At 47.7% G+C, this 16,962-nt stretch overlaps 1 protein-coding gene across 1 annotated transcript; it reads right to left on the bottom strand.

Annotated features, from left to right (window-relative positions):
- Positions 1-362: 362 nt before the first annotated feature.
- On the bottom strand, positions 363-16,106 carry LOC146855620 (syncytin-2-like). Its single transcript, XM_085653464.1, has 2 exons — positions 16,077-16,106; positions 363-2,983 (listed from the first exon to the last, which is right to left on the bottom strand). Exon 2 carries the CDS (start codon positions 2,482-2,484, stop codon positions 949-951), a length of 1,536 nt encoding a protein of 511 aa, XP_085509590.1. The 5' UTR covers positions 2,485-2,983; positions 16,077-16,106; the 3' UTR covers positions 363-948.
- Positions 16,107-16,962: the final 856 nt, after the last annotated feature.

The following is a 16,962-nucleotide window of genomic DNA, read 5'->3' as shown; positions in this document are numbered from 1 at the left end:
CAGACCGGTTTGTCACACAACCCCTTGCACGCTCCCGGCTCGATTATAACTAAACCCTACTGAGTGGGCCGGGTAGTTGTGTTAAATGGTAGCGGCAGTTTCAGTCGATAACCTTCCAAGTATTTGCCCGGCGATAATCGCCTCTCATACCACTCGATAATTTACCAATAAAAGAGGCAGGCGCCGGAGACTGGAAGGCAGGAAACAAGGTTTTATTCCGTCGGAGCAGAACACATCAGATCAGACAGCAAGGTATCGTCACGAGGTGCTCTAACCGCATCTCTGAGACCTGGTCTCTTATACACTGGTTTATTGCTTTATTACACATAGTACATTCTTGAGATTCTTTTGAAGTACGGGGGAATATCCCCTGGAGCCCCGGTTCAGATCCGATCCCACACATAGATACAGTAGAAGTTCCCACCCTTCCCGCAGTGGGAGATGGCTATCGCGCAGCAGGGAATTCCGCTAATTCCCGGGGTGTGTGCAACTGGCCGGGTCTCAGGGGGTAGGAGCTTTGATCTACTGTAATCCCTTTGATGTGGGGTGTTTCCCTTACAGTAGGGGCAGTAAACTGCATCCGCAGGGCTAGGTGATGGCCTGGGACCAGTTCAGACAATGGGGCGCAGAGGAAGGGGGTTATCAAAGGAGAGGCATGACCATGTATGGGTTGTCGGTTGGAAGTGGTTCCGTAGCAGGGTCGCGCAGAAGGAGAGGGTTTATGGCCTGTATGAGAGAGCGGGGGTGGCCAGCGCGCGGGGGATGCTCGCAGCGCCAAGGGGACCGCGCTGACGATTGACAATGAGTGGGGAGAGAGTGGGGTGTCTAAAATGGCGGCCGCGCATTCGCTGTGCGTGACGCTGGGGAGAGGCAAGATGGCGCAGATGATGTTCAGTTTGCACGCTAAATTTCCACAGTCCTCCCTTTTAACATATCTCGCCAGCTTGCCTAGTTTGGATCTATCCCCATAATACCCCGTACCTCCACCTCGTTCAGAGCTTTCATCCGCTCGGTTTCAAAGTCCAAAGTCTTAGGGCAGGTGCAGTTCATAAAAAGCGAACATAAAGGTGGCAGACACTGAATCCCCAAGCAACATCCACATAGTATCACAATTGGTATCAGGATAAATGAAAACAGCCTCCATCCCCAACCTTTAATAGTGTCCCAAAACCAACTCCCCAGCGACCATTCTTCTTGTTCTTGATGGACCTCTGTGGACAGTCTGTGGAGGTGTTCAATTGCTTTGTAGACTGAGGGTGAGTTGTCCGGTACATAGGTACAACAGCTGGACCCAATGATGCGGCATGCTCCTCCACGATCTGCTAGAACCACGTCTAGAACAAGGCGGTTCTGGAGAGCCACCAGGCGGACGGCCTGAAGCTCAGCGGTGTTGTTGGCGAGGGCGCCAGCTGTAATGTTCATTGCCGTTTCGACTGCCTGGGTTAAGTGGCGGATGGCACGGCTGTTTGCCATTGGACCCCAGAGAGGAACAAGGCCTTTGACTGCGTCCATGAACTGTGCTCCGGTGGAGTCGGCCTGAACAATGTCTTTGGCCCGTTTCTGTCGGTGTTGGTTTGCTGGAGCCACATACGTCGGAGGAAGGACAAAGGCGATGTAGCAGGTGCCTCCCCAACCTTTCGGAAGCCAGGTGTAGGCCTTAGTACCGCAGATGAAGTACATATTCGGGGAGGCAACAAAGGAGGGTGGGTCAACTGAGTCCAATGTTCGGGTGATGAGGCAGGAGCTGTGGCCCACCAGCTGTGCCCCCAGGCCTTCGAGGCATACAGACCCAGTGATGTTGATGACGGACAGGGCCACTGTTAGGGTGGCGGCCGTTCGTTTCCGGAGGTAAGAGAAGGTGGGTCTGGCTGGATTGTTGAACACTTGCATTTCAACTCGTTCTTTGGCAGGGATGTCCATGTGAAAGGAAGTGTTCGATCTCAGAGGGCAGAAGAGGGCAGAAGTTCTTCCAGTTTTGTTCAGCCAGAACCCATGGTAGAAGTGTGACATGGTTCTGCCGGAAGTGGCATTGTCCTTGTAGCTTTCTTGCAGGAGGATTAGCCAGGCGAGGCAGGAGCCATGGACAGAAAAAGGTGAAGGGATAAAAGGGATAGAGTGTCCAGTGGCATGTGGTAGCAGTCCACAGATCCAGCAATTAGTGGCGTTGGTAGCAAGATTGTGTTGGTGGAGCAACTGTACAAAGGAGTTATTCCAGAACTCCTTACGCCTTTCTCGGAGTTGGGGTGAAAGCGAGATCAGATGATGTTCTTTCGTGGTGGTAGGTTGAACGGTGGCCAGTAATGTCTTATGAGCGGGTGTGCTCTCCTCCATGATCCAGAAGGCGACCATGAGGAGAAGGCAGAAGAGAAGGGTAATGAAAAGTGCAATAGTCTTTAAGCTGTGCATTCGGTCAGTCTTTGGGTTTCTGTAGTGGATCTTCGGACGTCCGGTTGCTTCCATCATCTTCATGTTGGGCGCTTCCATCACCTTCAAGAGACTCGGTAGCGGGCAGAACCACAGACTTTGTTTGGTTTCTCTCCTGGTGGCCTTTGGGGTGACTAGGCTACCGCTTTGAGATTTTCACTTAGCTTGTGGTCTGCTTAGCCGAAGTTCTCTCCTTTCGCCGCAAGTTATACCCTTCTTTGGATGGCACAGTGGGATCAGGATATCTTACTAACTCGAGTGTCTCTGTATCTGGGCAGCGGCTCAGGGATGGTCGATCTTTGTCCAGGAGTTCTTCTTGGGCGGTGATGCTGTCCGTGGTTGTCAGGGTCGGTGATACCTTCTTGCAGTGGTGTGCATGCAGCCAATTGCGTTTCCCCTCCACTCGAAGAGCTGTTCGGGTGGTGATCAGGACTTGCAGGGGACCCGTCCACCGGGGCTCCAGACTCTTGGTGCGTTGGAAGTTACGCACTAAGACAAAGTCGCCGGGTTGGATGTCGTGTCCCGGGCCCCTGGAAACATCGGGAATGGCGTGCAGCACCTGCTGATGGATAACAGACAATGTCTTAGTTAGGTTATACAAATAGTCAGACATGAGGACGTCCGGGACGTCGTGGATGGACGATGGTTTTGGTGCAGTCCAAAGGTTCATGGGCCGCCCGAAGACGACCTCGTAGGGGGTTAAGTGGTGTTTGGTGGGGGTGGAACGCATTGATAGCAATGCTAGCGGGAGAGCGTCTGGCCATCTTAGCCCTGTGGTGGCGACTATTTTTGCTATCTTAAGCTTCAATGTGGCATTGTGTCGCTCAACCAAGCCTGCAGATTGGGGATGGAAGACCGCGTGGAACTTCTGTTTTACACCCAACCCTTTTAAGATGAGTTGGATAACTTCGGCTACGAAGTGGGGGCCATTGTCGCTCCACAAAATTCGACAAAGGCCGTATCGGGGGAAGAATTCCTTCAGTAGTACTTTTGCAGTAGTCATAGCGGTGTTGTCGTGGGTTGGGTAGGCTTCCACCCACTTGCTGAAGGCACACACAACGACGAGCACATACTTTAAACCTCGGCACCTTTCTAGCTGGACGTAGTCCATTTGTAGGACTTCAAAAGGGAGATTGGGGACCCCAAACCCTCCCCGGGGTACAGCAGTTCCTTTCCCAGGGTTGTGTTGGAGGCATACTAGGCATTGTTGGACCAGTCGTTTGGCTGAGTCGGGTATTCTGTCGTTGTGCCAGACTTTGGAGATGAGTTCGATCATGGGGGCAGACCCTATGTGTGCGGGGGAGTGTGCCATGGTCAGCATGGGGATCAAGTATGAGTCGGGTAGCAACCATTTGTTCGAGTCTTTAGTTCGCCAACAACCGTCATCGTCCTTCAATCCTACCCGGGCCCATTCAGTTAATTCGTGCGGTGTGCTGGCTAATTGGATATCCCTAATCGTTTCCCTAGCATCCTTCCAATTCTCAGTTTGTGACCTGGTCACGTACATGCGGGTCGTGGACCTATTCTCGGCTGTGGTTCGGGCAGTAATGTCAGCTAGTGCATTTCCCTGTCCTACAATGTCTGTCACCTTCTTGTGTGCCTGGCATTTGATCACAGCCAGCCGTGTGGGGAGGAGGACTGCTTCGGTCAGGGCAGAGACTAGATCTCCATGCAGGATGGGTGTGCCATGCGAGGTCAAGAATCCCCTCTCTTTCCATAAGAGCCCAAAGTGGTGAACTACCCCGAAGGCATACTGACTGTCTGTGTAAATGTTTGCGGTTGTCCCTGCTGCCAGGATGCAGGCTCGTGTGAGGGCAATTAGTTCAGCCGCCTGTGCGGATCGCTGGGTGATGCGGGCTGTCTCAACAACGGTTCGGGCCGTGGTGACTGCATAGGCAGCTGAGGTGGTGCCATCGGGGAGCTTGATACATGAGCCATCCACCCACAGTTCTCCGTCAGGGTTCGGGAAGGCAGTATCCCGGAGGTCAACCCTACTCTTGGTCTGTTCGTCGGTGAGGGTCACACAGTCATGTATAGGGGACGCATTGGGGTCAGTGTCAGGGAGAGGTAGTAGAGTGGCTGGATTCAGAGTGGTGCATCGTTTCAATGTGATGTGGGGTGCAAGCAGAGTCAGTTCGTACCCAGTCAGTCGTGCGCTAGTCAGGTGTTGAGTTTTGGTTTGGTTCAGGAGGGTATCAACAGCATGGGGCACCAATACAGTGAGGGGGTTCGAGAGCACGATCCCCTCACTTTGTCGGATAGAGACAGCAGCGGCGGCTACTGCTCGAAGGCAGGCGGGCAAGGCTCTGGCTACGGGGTCGAGAGTGGCAGAGAAGTAGGCACAAGGGCGTTGTTTAGGGCCTATGGACTGGGTTAGGACAGACAATGCGCATCCCTCCCTTTCGTGGGTGTAAAGGGAGAAAGGTTTAGTGTAGTCTGGGGTTCCTAGGACTGGGGCTGAGCAGAGGGCGTCTCGTAATTCCTTGAAGGAGGATTGGCATTCGGGTGTCCAGGGGAGGGGGAAGGGGGTATCTTTAGCCAGTAGGGAAAGCAGAGGTTTTACGATAAGACTGAAATTTGGCAACCACTGACGACAAAAGGAGGTGAGGCCCACTAGGGACCGCACTTGCTTCTGAGTTTTGGGAACAGGGGTTTCTAGGATGGTTTGAATTCGGTCAGGGGTAAGTTTCCTCCCATCTTTGGATAGTAGGTGGCCTAGATACGTTACTTGGGGCTGGCAGAATTGCAATTTCTTTCTGGAGACCTTGTGACCGTTCTCCGCAAGGAAGCGAAGGAGGTGAATGGTGGCCGTGACGGCAAGAGGGGTGGTGTCGGCCGCCAAAAGAATGTCATCGACGTACTGTATCAATGCCACTCCATCGGGTAGTTGGACTGCATCTAGTTGCCTCTTGAGGGCTTGGCTGTAAATACTGGGACTCTCAGTATAGCCTTGGGGTGCCCTACAGAATCTGTACGAACGGGCTTTTAAGGTGAAGCCGAACAGGTAGCGGCTGTCTGGGTGGATGGGGATGGAAAAGAATGCGTTCTTGAGGTCAATAACAGTAAAGATGGTGGCGGTGGATGGAATCAGGGTGAGGATGGTGGTGATGTCTGAGACTACGGGGTACTGGGGTATGACTACTTTGTTAACCTCTCGCAAGTCAACAATGAAACGGTAGGCTGTCTCATCCCCCTCGCCTTGCTTCTTTACAATGGGTAGGATAGGGCTGTTGCAAACATTACTCACTACTTCTTCTACCACTCCTGCCTCGACCAGGGACTCGATGATTTCCACCAATGCCTTCTCGCCTTCGGGGGATATCCGATACTGAGGAAGCTTTGGGAGCACTGCGTCCGGTCGGACGGTTATGTGTACCGGGTCGATCACCATGCGCCCTACATCTGAGTCGGTTTTAGCCCATAGATGTGAAGGTAATGTGTCGAGTAGGGACATATCAGCATCGGTTATAGAGAGCATACGCCGAGTGTGACAGGGTCTGAACAGATCTGGGTTATCGTGTAGGATGACTCGAACTCCGTCTGGGGAGCATCTGATAGTGGCTCGAAAATGTTTTAGCAAATCAAGTCCCATAATAGCATCGGGGGTGTTGGAGGAGAGCAGAAAGGTCGTGTCAGTGGTGTTATCTTCCAAGTCAAAGGGGATTGGTGCTGATAAGGGGTTAGTGGAGGGCATTCCGTCAAAGCCTATTGAGGTTACGTGTGAGCCAGACAAGGGTGCCCTAGGAATCAGTCGTTTAGATAACGCACTACGTGTCGCCCCAGTATCTACCAGGAATGGAGATTTTGTGCCCAAGACCTTAGCGGTGACGTAAGGGCCTTGCTGGTCAACACGGAGTTCGACTGGATCCCTCCCTTGCCCCTGGCGGTCCTATGCGAAGTCATGAGTGCTTTCATAGTCGGACTGCTGACACTGGTTTTGTCGGGGGCGATCAAAGGTGTTTGGTCTGCCTGGCCTGTCGTTGATGGTGTTGTTCGTGTGCCCTCGTCCCTGTTCTCTATTTCTGGGGTCATATGCTGCGTCTCTGGGGCCCCTATTCTTGTTCATTTCCAAAAGGACCGGGCACTGGGATTTCCAGTGTCCGAACCCTCTACAGAACGCACATTGATTTCCATCTAAGTCCCTCCGTCCGTTGTAGGGTGTAGGTGCATGGTCTCTAGGGGGTTGCTTTCTAGGGGCGGTTGGTTGGTAGTTCTCCTTCGGGGGTTCCCTTCCTATTGTCACCCCTTGCAATTGTGCTATCATCACCCTCTCCTTTAATTCCTTTTTCTTCTTCTCTGACGCCCTATCGTTCTCGTTTTTCTGGTTTTCGTAGTATTGGGCCATCTGGAGAATGGCTGCGGGTTTGGAGGCTGCCCAACTACTCTCGCTGGTCTGTAGTTTCTGGGAAACTTCTGGCGACAGACCCTTTACATAATTCTGGACGAAGAGGTGGTGTCCGGTTGCGGTGGTCATGTCTTGGCCACTGTAGTCGGAAAACACAGTCTCGAATCGGGAGAAGTATTCAGACACGTCTTCCTGGGGTTTCTGGCGGCAAGCCGTCACTATCGACCAGTCTACCTTTCTTTCAGGGATTAGAGTCTTCAGCTTTTGTACAATCTTATCTGAGAGCTCTAGGATGGCTTTCGGGGGTTTCTGTCCTGGTTCTCGCTGTTTATCTATGGTATCGAGTTGTACCCAGGTATATCCGAACGGCTCAGCGTGGTCAACTTTCCGGATTTGTTTCCACACATCAGCCGGCAGACATAGCCCAAAGAACAAGTCGATATCTGCTAACGTCATTATCGTTGAGCCTAAGGCTGTACCTAATTCAGTGTAGAAGGCAGTCGGGTTCTTTCTCAAGTCGGGTAGGGTCTTTCTAAAGGTCAAAATATCTTGCCGGTCCCACGGCTGGTAGACCCAGTTATATACAACCCTTCCCTTCGCATCTTGGTGGTTGATGTCGTCGTGTGTTCCCTGACCCCGTGGGGGGACCCAGTAGGGGGCAGCTTCTTTAATGGGCATCATGGCATCGGCCCTTCCTCCCTTGGGTTTAGTTGCTATGGGGGTTTCTGTTTCGGTTGTTTGTCCATGTTCTTTAAGATGTCGGTAGACCTCGAGTGTACGAGTGAAGAGGTTCGCTACATCGCCCTCTCTTTCTTCCCCGATGTCTATCTTTCTATATAGGGCCGCTAAGCCTTCGGGACCTTTATCGTGGTACCTATCCTCATATGCATTCAGGGCGTGATAACAGAGCCGTACGACAAAGTGTCGTCTGCGGTTGTCGGCATACGATTTATACACATCCGTTATATACTCCTCACTTTCTTTTCGCTTCACCAGCGTCCCTACTATCCTATCGATTCCTGCTCGTTCATCCTTGGTTAATCGATTCATTCTGGTGGAATCGTTCTTTCTCATCTCATGGTCATCTAGCGTTATAGCCGACGTTGGGTTCAGTACAAGAGGCTCAGCCGGCGCGGAGGCCGTGAGGGCCGAGGCCCCTGTACTGCCTTCGTTCGTGTTCGGGGGTTGTGGGTGTTGCACTACTGGTTGGGAGGGTGCATACGGAGGGGGCATGTAAATGGTCGGGGGACCTAACAGTAATTCGTCATTCGTTTGCTGCTTGGAGGACAACACAGGGTAGAGCAAAGAAGGGGTCCTAACAGCGTACTGGTCTGAGGTTTCGGGCTCCTGTCTTAGTTTAGTTTCCCTTCTCTCCTTTATGTCTTCTTCTAACTTTTTAGCGGCAAGGTGAGCTGCCTTTCGTAATTCCTTTTCTGCTTTTACTTCTTCCCTCTTTTTCCGTTGCGTCGCTTCTTTGCGCCACATGCCAATACTGTCAAGCATGGTAGGCGTTGTCTTATTGCTACGCAGAGCTACTTCTAGCGCTTCTATCTTATGGTCGTCGAAGGATCCCATCAGTGGCCACTGACTTTCGGGCTCCTTCTTGGTATATTTATGCCACAGCTTGCTATAAGCCACAGCGACTAGTCCATATTTAGTGAACATGTCCTTATTAGGGGTGCCTTCCAGTGGAGCCGGGTGGTTCACCTCTAATAAGCGGTCCGGGCAGAACCAACTACCAATCAGTGGGGAGAAGATAGGCATGACGGGTTTCAACGGGGACAAAAGTCAGCACTACCTATCTTTTCACTGCTTGCAAAGACTAGACAGAATATCTCTATTCCTCGTTATTTGTAAGCAGAGAATACCTCCAAAGAACCAATATCGAACAACTAGTGTTCGGACAATCAATCAATCAATCAATGGGGAGATAAAGATAGGCACGACGGGTTTCAATGGGGACAAAAGTCTGCGTTACCTACCCTTCACTATTTGCAAAGACTAGACAGAATATTCCTATTCTACGTTATTTGCAAACAGAGAATATCTCAAAAAGCACTATTCTTCAAAACAATCAATGTTCGGACAATCAATCAATGGGGAGATAAAGATAGGCACGACGGGTTTCAATGGGGACAAAAGTCTGCGTTACCTACCCTTCACTATCTGCAAAGGGAGAGAGAGAGAGTATTTCTACTCCTCCCCGTTTGTAGACAGCGAATATCTCAAAAAGAACAATCAATGAGCAATACTAGTATTCAAACAATCAATCAATTATTTCGCACTTTTGTCGTGTTTCACGACCTTACCCGGACCGCATGGACAGTTTCTCGTCTTCCGCCTCCAGCGCCCGATCGTCCTCTATTCTCCGTATTTGCCGCGGCACTCCTGATGGTTCCCAGTCAGGACCGTAGATCACTCGAGAGAGGTCTGCTCGGAACCAGTGAAGTTCGGATGATCGGCTGCCAGACGAGGGTCTATTGGGCAGGAGCTCTCCCGATCGTTGCAGTCGTTCACTCTGTCGTCGGGACCTCTCCCACTGGATCCACGTGTCGCTGATGGGCCCCACGTTTGGGACGCCAATTGTTAAATGGTAGCGGCAGTTTCAGTCGATAACCTTCCAAGTATTTGCCCGGCGATAATCGCCTCTCATACCACTCGATAATTTACCAATAAAAGAGGCAGGCGCCGGAGACTGGAAGGCAGGAAACAAGGTTTTATTCCGTCGGAGCAGAACACATCAGATCAGACAGCAAGGTATCGTCACGAGGTGCTCTAACCGCATCTCTGAGACCTGGTCTCTTATACACTGGTTTATTGCTTTATTACACATAGTACATTCTTGAGATTCTTTTGAAGTACGGGGGAATATCCCCTGGAGCCCCGGTTCAGATCCGATCCCACACATAGATACAGTAGAAGTTCCCACCCTTCCCGCAGTGGGAGATGGCTATCGCGCAGCAGGGAATTCCGCTAATTCCCGGGGTGTGTGCAACTGGCCGGGTCTCAGGGGGTAGGAGCTTTGATCTACTGTAATCCCTTTGATGTGGGGTGTTTCCCTTACAGTAGGGGCAGTAAACTGCATCCGCAGGGCTAGGTGATGGCCTGGGACCAGTTCAGACAATGGGGCGCAGAGGAAGGGGGTTATCAAAGGAGAGGCATGACCATGTATGGGTTGTCGGTTGGAAGTGGTTCCGTAGCAGGGTCGCGCAGAAGGAGAGGGTTTATGGCCTGTATGAGAGAGCGGGGGTGGCCAGCGCGCGGGGGATGCTCGCAGCGCCAAGGGGACCGCGCTGACGATTGACAATGAGTGGGGAGAGAGTGGGGTGTCTAAAATGGCGGCCGCGCATTCGCTGTGCGTGACGCTGGGGAGAGGCAAGATGGCGCAGATGATGTTCAGTTTGCACGCTAAATTTCCACAGTTGTGCAATGCCTTGCACACGCCCGAAACGATGATTACTCAACCAAGCTGCACAGCAAGATGCCAGTTCGTCACGCAACCCCTTTCACGTGCCGGAGTCAACCACACTTTTTTTCTAAACACACCGGCCATAACCACCAAAGCCTAACTCCACAAACTAACCGGATCTCAAGAACTGCTTCAGCCCTAAAAACTCCCTTGATCCGTGTCATTCTAGCATTCCAAATTATAACACCTGAAACCCTGGCAGCTGAAATGCATACCGAACGAAGTAAACCTTGCCAGCTGAAATGAAAAACTCCTCAGACGTTTCCAGTCAGTGTACACTTACACCATATTGCCAAAAAGTTCCCCTACACTCTCTCAGCTGCCCCATCTCACACTCAAACACAAACTATTCAAACTACATCATAATTTCATAAGAACAGAATAATGCTGCACTTATCTTATAAGTGAGCATCAACAAGGATGTAAGATGGCTGCCTGACAGGGGATTATATAGTGGATTGAAATGTTTTTAAGATTCTTATTCTAAGTTCTGTTTGTTCAAGTTGCCACTGTAAGTTGGTAATAAAGAGGACATGCATAATATTGGTCTCTGTGTCTTTAATAAAATCATGATTTTCTACCCACCCCTGCTGTGGAAAACTGAATTAACATTCCTTGTGGCGCCTATGAAATTAGCACCTACAGCAGAAAAAAATAAGTATCCACTTCTAGAAGCCGTTCCCCGTTTTTAGTCAGTTGTTTATGTAGGGATTTTTCCAGGAGTTACTTGTTGAACTGTCAGAGGGGGTCATTGGGATTGAACCATGGATGTTATTTAGGGGTTGCCAGGGGTCGCTAGTGCGACCCCAGGCTTGTCCCTTGCAACCCCTGGTACTGCCTTTGCGACCGCTATCTTCAGAGGTGGTGAAATCAGTGGCAGTAACACAGGTGGCAGCTTGTCCTTATGAACATAGGTTGGGGCCCAGCTCTCCTTGCTTTCTGTCAATCTTTTTATACTAGTACAAATAGCTGGAAAATTACTTTTCCTGACAGACGAGATAAGAAAACAAAAATGCTTTTATATATATGTTGTGTGCATGCTTGCAGGAGTTCAAGTATTAGTGAATGTGTGTTTATACATAGGCAGAGTGTGTATGTGTGAATATGTATGTGTGAGTGAAAGCGAAGGTCAAAGGGCAGGTGATGTCTCTTCCGCTACCCCAGGCATTTTGGTGAACCGACGTCCATGGATTGAAGATTTGCCACAGGAACTGGATTTTCCATTGGACAGTTAACTCCAGTTACTAACTGAATCAGAATTTCCCCCAAGCTCATAATGAAGACCTAGAAAAGTACATTGCATATAATTTACATAATACGTTAAAAACCTTTTTATGTTCCATTATTCACATTACATTTACAACTTCATGTAAATAGAGGAAGTCATTTGCAAAGAATCACACAATGTTTGGTCAAGTGACATAGCTGGCCTCAGAGTACTGGTATCTGGATCCGAGTGTCAGGATTTATATTAATCCTTTGACTTGGCTAAAAATCAAAATATGTTGGACTTTAGGATGTAGGCTGATGTTTTTCAGTATAGTCCAACATCATGTGGTAAAGTAACACAACATCTGTCCAAATCGCCATGACTGTTTCCTACCCCAATAAGTCTCTGTGTTGCAAATCCTGAAACAAAACAGAGTTAATAAGTAGGCTGCACCCGGCTACAGGCACCACCATGTGACAGGGAACAGCAGCAAGGAGCACTGCGGGGGATGGGTGTATCATACAAAGTACAGACAGATGAGCTGGAAAAAGAGTGTAGCAGTAGGTGGGCATGCGGGCCACACAGTGTTGGAAACATGGGGCAGGACGGGACCTGCAGGCGAAGTAGGAAGAGGGGCTCAGACTACTGGTCTGGGGTAGCTGCTGACCAGCACCAGTCAACTCATTGCCTGGAGTGGCCAGCTGGATCGGTTTCCCGGTGTCAATAACTGCCTCTGATCCTGCCATTCATTTTCCATTATAGTATGGGAGCTTCACACTTTTCACTGGTCCTATAGTTTTAAAACAATGCAAAGAGTTACAAGTCCTCGGACTTCACAAGTTCACACACCCCTCACTTTAAGGTAGGCAGTATAATACCCTTGGGCTCTCGGGCAAAATGAAAACATTTCAGTCTTAATTAATTCAGCTGTAGTTTTCCTATGTCACACTACTCTTCAGTGCATAGTACAAAACATTACTGCCCAACTCTCTATAACTATTTTCTGCTTTAAGATGTCCATAGGTAGAACATTCTGGAGCAGAAAACTTTGGATAAGTAGGCTATACCCTCTCACAATCACTGCCAGGTGCCAGTGGGGGAGGAAGTAAGTACAGTAGTTACACTGGACAGTGGGGATGAAGCAAGTATAGGATGGGAAGGAGGGTCGGAGGATGAGTGTGTAATATGCAGACCACATATTGTTGGAACCTGTAGCATGAACCTTTGCTGGAGGGGTGGAGATCAGACTTGCACCCATCGAGCCATTGCCCAGATCAGTTCCTCGCAGCAACAGTTTCCTGCTGCCACAGAGGGCTCGTTTTTTTAAGGCTTCTCAACTGTACAATCCCACAGTTTCATGGTAGCCACTCGAGCACATTCCCTCCTTTGTGTCTCACCCTCACATTGGTGGTTTGCCTACCACTGCTCATAGGTCTGACATGCAAAAGCATGGGAGGTAGGGTGAACTTCCAGTGGCAAGGTCGCCATAGAGTGCTTGGTTTTACAAATGGGATAAGATGTTGCTTGAAGCACAAAAAGGAATCGAGGCCTGGGGATGATGTGACATTTCTCTAGTGCAGGTTGAAGACTACAAGGGATATGAAGAAAAAAAGTGGATACATTTGATGGTTATATGATCTATGTCAGGCTTCTCCAACGAGTAGCTTGTGAGATACAGGTTGCTCTCCTCGGTGCTGCTCAGCCTACTAAATTAAAAGCTTTTTGGGGGCAAAATTATTCAATGCATACCAAAACTGAAAAGCATGCATTTTTCAGAACTCATGAGCTGGTGTTTGGAGAAAAAAGCATTTACTTGGCTGAATATGTTCATAACAAAATTGAAAAGAGTGTATTCAACACAAAAATGTATGGATTGTCAGAACTCATAAGATGTTTGGAGGAACATGCTTGAATTTACAAAATATTTTTAAAGCTAAAATTTAAATGATAAATCATGTACCGATGGAAAGAATTATTATGAATATTATTACCTTGGTGCCACGAGAATAGCAGCTACAGCTGTAGGCGTTCTAGGTTGACAAAACCTGTTTTTCACATTGCTATAGCAACCCTGCCTGATGCACTGAGGTGAACATTGCTGGTAATCTAGCATAGTGAGGCCACTAATGTAATCTTGTCTGGTGTGTACATTATTGTAGCACTAATAATATTAGTAGCTCAGGATAGTTTTGTTGAACATAAGTAGCTCTCGTTACAGAGAAGTTTGGAGACCCTTGATCTATGCGCTGCCAGATGAAAAGTCTGGCCTTGCTAGGAGGCTGATGGATAATGAGGACTTCAATAAAGTGGATGGTGAAGCTTGTGGGTTAGCAACCAGACATTGATAAGCATAGCATTTCTAGCAAGTACTCTGGTTGTTTGAGAGGATAAATGTTATTGATCATAGCAACCTCCCACCCAATTTCTTGTTCACGGTCCAACCACAAAATACCAAATCTGGCAGCTTAAAGTCCACAATAGTGTGAACCACAGATTACAGGGCAATGTCAGGATAAGTATAAACATTTTGTAATCTTGATGCTATCTCAAGGTTCCGGGTGAAGAGCTTGTTTTGACCTGTAGTTAAGGAGAATGCTAAAGTACTAGGGAGTAAGTCAGTTGGATTTTTATGAAATTTGGTTGGATTATATATTTTGATGCACAGATGATTCTGTGGGGTACCACAGTTAAGTAGGGAAAGTATTTAACTCGAGGTTTTGTTTAACTCCCATGAAAGGCTGTTCTTTTGCATATCTAAATCCTAAATTGTGGAACTCTCTTCGCGCTGCTTTAAGGAATTGTAATTCACTCCTGAGCTTCCCCAAGGGTCTGAAGACCTGACTATTTTAGCCCACTGCATCGGACCATTTATCTGCACTCTGCCCTGCGCCAGGAAACTCTTTGGGGTAGCTGTGCGCACTACAATTTGCATAATAATAATAATAACAATAATAATAATACGTGATATCTGTGTCTGCGGTAGTACCACAGTACAACCGAGGTATATAGCGATGACAAGTCATAAGCTGATTGGCTAATGACTGCCTTCACAAAATTTGAAGGTAGCCATGTTGTTTTCATCACCTTTAAATTAATATCACTCATGCACTACCGTACACAGTCTTGTCACCTCCCTTGCCAAACTACATTAACTAACTTTAGAATTTCTAATGTTTGTGTAGTTTCAGTTTGGTTTGTATACTTAACATAAATAAAGGTTTCCTAACTATAACTTATCTTTAACCTTTGGGTTTTTTGTGATTAAAAACTATATGCAGAGTGAGAGAGAACATGAAAAATAGGAGGATAAAAAAATATATAAAAGGTAACATATATTATGATCTTACCTTGCTATTGTGGTGTTCTGGTGACATAAACCACATGATGGAAGACGGAGAGATTTGAACATGTCACCAGATGCCCACGTTGGCAATACAGGACCATAGTACATGTTAACTGTTATATTGCAAGTTTATCTTATTTGCCAGTTATTTTGTGGGTTTTTTTCCAACAGGAAAATGTTTATTGAAAACAGTAAATGAAAAATACTAGACTATACTGTACAAAAAGAAAAAAAGAATTGGTGTTAAGAAGTTACAATTTAAGAAAACACGCACGTGTTTGGTATTCATATCAATTAGCAAAAACACCTCAAAGCACAACGTATTTAAATAAAAATACATACCCAAAACCAATTAAGAATAGTTTTTTCATAATCTTCTGTTTCTTATGATTAAGGTTATGTAATCTCATCTGTATGATCACTTATAAAATGTCTTAATCATCTGTCACATCAACTATGAGGTCACGAGCATTGAATTTTGTGTGCGAGTTATGGTTTACTTGGCTGCTATGTGTTCCAGACCATGACACGCGCTTAGAGTATTATGGACCGGAATTGGGGAGGGGTTGGATATGGTCAATTGTTTCACTGGTGTGTAGCTGCATGTTTCAGTCCTAACTAGAATTCTAATCTACCTGCCTATTTGTTACATTTTGTTTCCACCCTAGGCTCCAAGACAAGGTAGGCTTCTCTGGTCCCTCAAGCAGTATACAAAATGCTGCATAGATAGGATCACGAAAAATGCAACACTGCCAAAAAGGCACTCTGCTACAGTGCAGCATGCTACCAGTCTGAAAATGTGCTTTGGCACCCCATCTAGGGATATGAAGCGCTATATAAATAATACATTACAAATACAAATTGATGTTTCGTAGCAAATTGTTTTTTTGTCAAACATGGATTTGCCTTTGCTGATTGTCAGATTGGTTTGCTTTTCAGTATTTGGTTTGTTTTTCTTCAGCAAACGATCGGTTAAAAAAAAAGAAACACGTCTTGCAAACCCGTTTTGAGCAACTAAAATCATTTCATTTCATAGATCCGACATTAAATAAAATATGGTCAAAAAATAAAAGCGACTCTCAGTCTCCAAGGCACTAGATGAGAGCATTCACATTTCACCTTTTCTTGTGCGGGTTTAATATGCCTGTATGTTTGTTGCTAAGTGTTCCTTCCGCCTATCAGACTTCTAGAGAGGAAGGGGAGGGAGCTCTCTAGCCTCGATAAAAAGCTGCTTAGATCCTAGCAGCCCCCTCCCAATCCCTCCAGGCGATCAGCCACTCCTCACCTCCTTCCAACATTATCGCTGCTATTCCCATGCGCCTGCTACTAAATATAGCTGCTGCGCCTCTCCAGACTCGCAGCCCAGTTCCTGCTGTGGACCGAGGCCGCCTGAGCTTCCTTTCGCACGCTCCATATATGGTGACAAGCAGCAGCCAATAAGAGGCCAGGACTCTAAATTCTCCCTGCATTGTGACTAGCGTGTGTGCAATGAAAATCACAGACATGTGCAACTGAGTGATTACAAAATTAGCGAATCAGCAGAGATCTGAAGTTTCCCTTGTCATAATCAAGACCCGTTTTTAACATTCTAATTCTCTTTCGTTTCTCACTATCAGATACGTCCTACATGGATACCAGAATGCAAAGAGGAAACGGGCATTAGCAATGCAAATTCGTGTGTCTTATGGATGATAGTGTCATTTGTGTAATTGATAGGATTAGGCGCACAATAAGACGTCTTACATGCATCCTGTCACTCATCATTGCACTCGTGCATCCATTCATCCATCTGTTCACTCATTCTTGCATTCACCCTCGGAACAGCCGCAATAAAACACACACAATCAACATCATATGCAAGATAAATTAAAAGAATGCAAGTAGGACTAAGAAAACCTTCTACTGTCTAAACACAGCAACCATATGCTTGCATATGCATAAATATAGGCGAAGGAGTGCCTAATGCAAGCAAGCTTAGCCTCTGCGCCTGTCCACAGCCGGCCAGGAACCCTGGCCCCATTCAACGGGAGAGGCAGATATATAACTGATGACCAGTTAAAGGTATTGCGATCTGCCTCCCCTATTAACTGCCAGGTTCTTGATCCACGGGTGAGTCAATCAATTTGTAATGGCTAACCTCCGTAAATTGTACTGGCTGTAATGTTTTGCAT

Source organism: Triturus cristatus, chromosome 4_1, assembly GCF_964204655.1.
Source record: "Triturus cristatus chromosome 4_1, aTriCri1.1, whole genome shotgun sequence".
Taxonomy (NCBI): Eukaryota; Metazoa; Chordata; class Amphibia; order Caudata; family Salamandridae; genus Triturus; species Triturus cristatus.
Note: the sequence above shows the minus strand (reverse complement) of the source record. Positions and strands in the feature narration are given on the sequence as shown.